Consider the following 5,060-nt stretch of genomic DNA (forward strand, 5'->3'; position numbering starts at 1 on the left):
AGAGTTCTGTAACACAAAGGTGCGGGACAAGAAGCAAGCGTTTTTAGCTTCCGCCTGTATCGTAAAATTAGCCTATTTTGACAAGGAAAAAAGCATCGTTAAGCTGTCTTTGCCACCCTCAGTCTTATTCTTGGGTCCAAAAAGGAAAGAGCTTCTGTACGTTCTTGAAACAGCCCTACTGCTTACCCTGGAAAACAGTGTGTTGAGGCAGTGTACTTTCTGACGCTCAGTTACATAGGCATAGTACTGGGTAACCCCCTTCAAGGTCAGCTCCTCCATCAGATTAATCTCGTAGGGTTTCTGCAAATGGGAATTCTGAAAAATAAAGATAAGGATAAAGCGGGCACATCTACATGCAAAACCAAGTAGGTACTTCCCACCCTCCAGCACATTTAACTTCCTCCATGGCAAGGATGTGCTACCCAGCCACTCACTCTTCACGCCATATACAAAACAGAGAGGGTGAGTAAAGTTTCACAAAGCATTACTTATAAATCCAAGGCGACCGAGCAGGCCAAACAGGAGCACCTCTGGATGCAAATCAGCACAGACGGCACACAAGTAATGTGCAAAGTACAAAACGGTACCTCATAGGCAAGAACTGTGCATACCTAGCTTTCCCATTAATGCTGTTTTGGGTAAAAAATTATTTTCAAACTTCTGTCCTAGATTTAGGCCTATTTAGATTAAACCAGCAAAGTTTGGATGCATTAAAAAAACAAGTATCAACAGCTACGAGCCGCACCATCATACATGTATGAATATGTCTGCGCTCACCATGAACTTCTGTACGCTCAAAGGGAAAGTGGCCGAGTAGAGCAAAATCTGTCTGTTTTTAGGTAGCGTGAGAATAATGTCTTCCATTATCTGAACAAAATCTTGAGACAGCAACTTGTCTGCCTGTAACAACAGAAGTAACAAAAGAGTAAGTCTAACGGGGCAAGCTTTCAGTCTTCTGATTGTACCACCTGGCAAAAAAAAAAAAAAAAAAACACAAAAAACACACACACCACAAAAACCAAACCCCGAGCACCCTCCCTGCCCTTACGATGGGACTGTCCCCTTTGGAGCACACCCCACATTCCAAAAGATGTGCGATTTAGCTGCTGCAGATAGGACTCATCAATAAAGGGAAGTTTATCCTCTCCTGGTTTTCATCACTTAGCATTTATTTTTCCTGAATTTGATTCTGCTTAAATCAATCTAAACTGAAAACAGTCATCCCGGTTCCCATCAGAGCCATCCAAAAGCTTTTGCAGAACTATTTTCTCAAGCTCTCGCTCAAAAGCCTGTACGCTATTGGATGTCAATAGACTGGTTTTATATACAATTATGTGGCAAGCACAGCTCACTCACTATAAACTGAAACCAAATGAAATGCGCTCCTTCATTTCAGAACAGACTGTTAATCTGTTCTTCAGGAACAGCAAAGGAGACAGGAAAGGCAAATCTCCCTAGGTCATTTTCTTAAAAGATTCACGTGCAGAAAAATTCTTCTGCCAAAACACCTTCTCAAAAATACTGCGAAATGGATGAACTGTAACCTTATAGTGTCCCTAAGCAAAGTTTGATCTGTGGCCGTGCATAATGAGGAGACTCGCTGAGACACATCATTGCTCTAACTTGCTGTTAAAATCCCAAAACGTTTAACATGAGCGACTTGCCTCATCCAATACTATCATCTGGACATGCTCAACTTTTGCTACTCCTTTCTTGATGAGATCGAGAATTCTCCCAGGAGTAGCTATCACCACATGCACTGTAAGTTTAGAAGAGGGGAGGGAAAAAAAAAAAGGTTAAGGCGACTAAAACAATGTTTCCGGTCACATTTCATACTAACAACTTGAGAGAATGACGACAGCATACAAACAGTGAACAAGACATACTGTAGTCTGTTCTGTAACAGGCAAACAATAACAACAAGCACAAATTCTACTGCCACACTGTAAAAGCCACAAACAGCAACTGTGGTGTAGCAAAAGCGCTCCAACCTGTATCATCAAGCCTCATTATGTCATCTCGCAAATTGGTTCCTCCCGTTGTTGCCATCACTTTGGCACCTCCCATGTGTTTGCTGACTTGGATACAGATTTGACTGACCTGCAGGGCTAGTTCACGGGTGGGAACAATCACCATTGCTGAAAAGTTAAAAGCATCAGCATGAGTTACTAGTAGCACACCGTACCTTAAACGCTAATCCTCCGAGGAGACAGAGACTTAATGAAAGCTATCCTTCTATGGTTTTGGAGTTCCACTCTGGATATCCTGAACAAGACCTAGAAACTGCTTATGACAAGGCAAACGCCATGGAAGGGTTCTCCACTCCTTGACGTTCCCTCCGCTCAAGTACCCCAGCCAGCACACTTGCCGATTACTCCAAATCCACTTTCCAGGGCAAGATGGTAAAGCCCAGAAGACGTCTTCCATTTCAAGCGTCTGAAAGCAACTGTGGGACTTCTTTTGAAATTCCACCTCCCCTCCATCACTCCACAATAACTTTCTTTGAAAGCCCGAGCAGATAACCTACACTGCTGCATTTCACCAACCAGTTTTAGATTCAAGCCTGCTATGTCGTGACCGATACCGTTACCTGGACGCAGCTAAGCGACATCCATCTCAACTGACCTTGTATGTTGTCCTTCTTTAAGTCTAGCCGTTCAAGTAAAGGAATGAGGTAGGCTCCGCTCTTGCCCGTTCCATTTTTCGCTCTAGCCAAGATATCCCTACCAGATAAAGCAATGGGGATGCTCTCCTCCTGAAATGCAACGACGGACAGCACATGAGCAATCTTAAGCCACGCTCACTACAGAGACTGGAAAAATTTAACTCTCCTTTCTAACAGTATCACATTAAATCCGACCGTTTCATGAATGGAATATCCTGTAACTGCAACCACCCCAGACTCCCAACAGGAAGGAGTTAAACCTATCAGTAAAGGGTTCCCCAACAAAGCAATAGCTCTGCTCCCCATATCCCACTTGAAAGCCCTCATCTTGCCCGGTCATAAGAGAACCAGGGATCAGGTACCACAAGAATGGTAAACCCACAGTGACACATCAGGAAAAAAGTGAAAAATTAGGAAAAAAAAAAAGTTAAAAGACAGTGACAGTCACTAGCAAACTCCTCCTATGGAAAAAGAAATGCACCTCTATCTTGGTATCAGAACCACCTCAGCCCGTGTAATTCAAACCCGCACGCTCCTGTGGTATACTCCTCATAAAACCAGCAGGCTTTCTTTTTGAAACTTGAGCCAAACACAGGCCCCAAATATTTTTTGCTTTGCTTTATTTTACAGCAACGTCTAAAGAATGCTCAGCTTTTTGGAAAGGCGGCACGTTAGAATCTGTTTTAAAAGCAGACAAATTAACTAAAAGCCACAGCTTCCTCATGCCGTAAGGAGATAAAGCAGCAGAGCCGTGTCAACGATAATCCTCCAAAGAGCAATTAAAGAGAGTTCAGCCTCTCCGTTCCCCTGAAGTTTACACATCAACAGTTTGTAACAGAATGAGCCTTAAAAGTAAAAGCAAGATGAAGGGACAGAAAAGTAAACTTGCTAACATATTAATCTCTCTCCCATAACTTCCACTACGCTCCCTCCAGATGCTTACGATAAAAAAAGTCCAGATCCTGTGATAAAGCCATAGTTACCTTGGCAACAACAAACGGTACGCAGCCTACGGTAACTCAATCAGTTTTCCAGAAAATGTACACAACAGCCCTGTTCTCTCTGGGGCTGTTTTATGTGAAGGATGCTACTGAACAGGGAATTAACACACTAATGCCTCCCCAGTGAAAAGGAAAATCCAAGTTAACTTCTCTAAAGCTTAAGTCGGTCTCATTCCTAAACTCACCCATTGCATGACGGGTGGTAGAAATTCTCGCCTCCCCCACAGGGCCACCAGGCTCTACCGTTCACAACCCCAGTTCTCCCAAACTGTGACAGGACTATACAATATTTAAGCATGAATAAGAATTTCAGTAAAATCATAAAAATTAAATGCTGCTTTTAAGTAGTCTGTTTGTAAACAACCTGAATAGGAGATGGTTTTTCCCAGCCCATTTCAAAAATTCCCATCAGCAACTCCCGTTTCAAACAGTAATCTTCAAACTCGTTTCCTTTTGTGGAGGTCACGTCCTGAATAATCAAAAAAAGCACATCCATAAGATTAGGTCACACAAGCCACAGCCGTAGATCGGTCTGACGCAACGAGAGATTGCCTAGGCAGGAAGACCATAACGTGCATTCCATTACCATATAGGAGTCCCCGCTAATGTGCGCAATGCCGTTCAGCAGAGAAGGAAACGCTAGCTTTCTCATAACTAAATACAGCACTGTGAACATACACTGACATCTTTCAGTCTGCCTTGCAAGAGACACTGACAATCAGCCCCATGCTGTAACATTAATAGAGGAAGAAATCCACAGTAAACTCCATTTTCAAGCTTTCCAAGAAAAGCATCTCTCCCAAACGGTCGTAGAACAAATGAGTTCTTCATTTAAAACAGCAAGAGCTGAACTGCTTTGGAATCTTTGCTTAGGACAAATATTTTGTCAACACAGCTTCTCCCACATCTTTTATTTAATATTTACTCCTACAATTCAACCATCCTTACCGAAGTTTTGATTCTCAAATCCTTTGGAGGGAGTTTTAAAGTCTTCTTCCAGTCATCACCAGGTCTGTAGCAAAAATAAAATAAAATAAAAGTTTTATTAATTTCATTTTGCATTTTATTTTCTTCGATACAGTGATGAACATGTAATATTTTCACCTCCTGAAAGCTAAAAGTGCCTACACACAAGCTCAAATCTTCTCTGAGCTAAGCGGGATGCAACAGGCAGGAAACTGTAAACAGAGAAAACCAGCAGTCTGCCAAGAGCACAGAGAATTTTGGGAAATCTTTATCCAGTCATGATTCGAGTCCCATTTTTAGGGCACTGAATCAATCCACTAGAACAGAGGTTTAAAACTGAGCAATGACTTAGTCATATGACAGAAAACTGGCTATAATAAACCCACATGAGAATATTTCATCACTTAAAGGGCGGGGGGGGGGGGGGG

General features: G+C 42.4%; 1 protein-coding gene across 2 annotated transcripts in view; it reads right to left on the reverse strand.

Annotated features, from left to right (window-relative positions):
• The window catches only part of DDX6 (DEAD (Asp-Glu-Ala-Asp) box helicase 6), a 12,670-nt gene that overhangs the window by 5,943 nt on the left and 1,667 nt on the right, over positions 1-5,060 (reverse strand). For both annotated transcript variants that reach the window (XM_010286604.1, XM_010286603.1), the window contains exons 2-8: positions 4,615-4,678; positions 4,031-4,135; positions 2,626-2,755; positions 1,992-2,138; positions 1,665-1,759; positions 778-900; positions 187-315 (exon numbers count right to left, since the gene is read on the reverse strand). In XM_010286604.1, the coding sequence (XP_010284906.1) occupies positions 187-315; positions 778-900; positions 1,665-1,759; positions 1,992-2,138; positions 2,626-2,755; positions 4,031-4,135; positions 4,615-4,678 (793 nt within the window). The remainder of the gene's footprint in view (positions 1-186; positions 316-777; positions 901-1,664; positions 1,760-1,991; positions 2,139-2,625; positions 2,756-4,030; positions 4,136-4,614; positions 4,679-5,060) is intronic.

The sequence above is a fragment of the Phaethon lepturus genome, unplaced genomic scaffold, assembly GCF_000687285.1.
Source record: "Phaethon lepturus isolate BGI_N335 unplaced genomic scaffold, ASM68728v1 scaffold40544, whole genome shotgun sequence".
In the NCBI taxonomy this organism is placed as follows: domain Eukaryota; kingdom Metazoa; phylum Chordata; class Aves; order Phaethontiformes; family Phaethontidae; genus Phaethon; species Phaethon lepturus.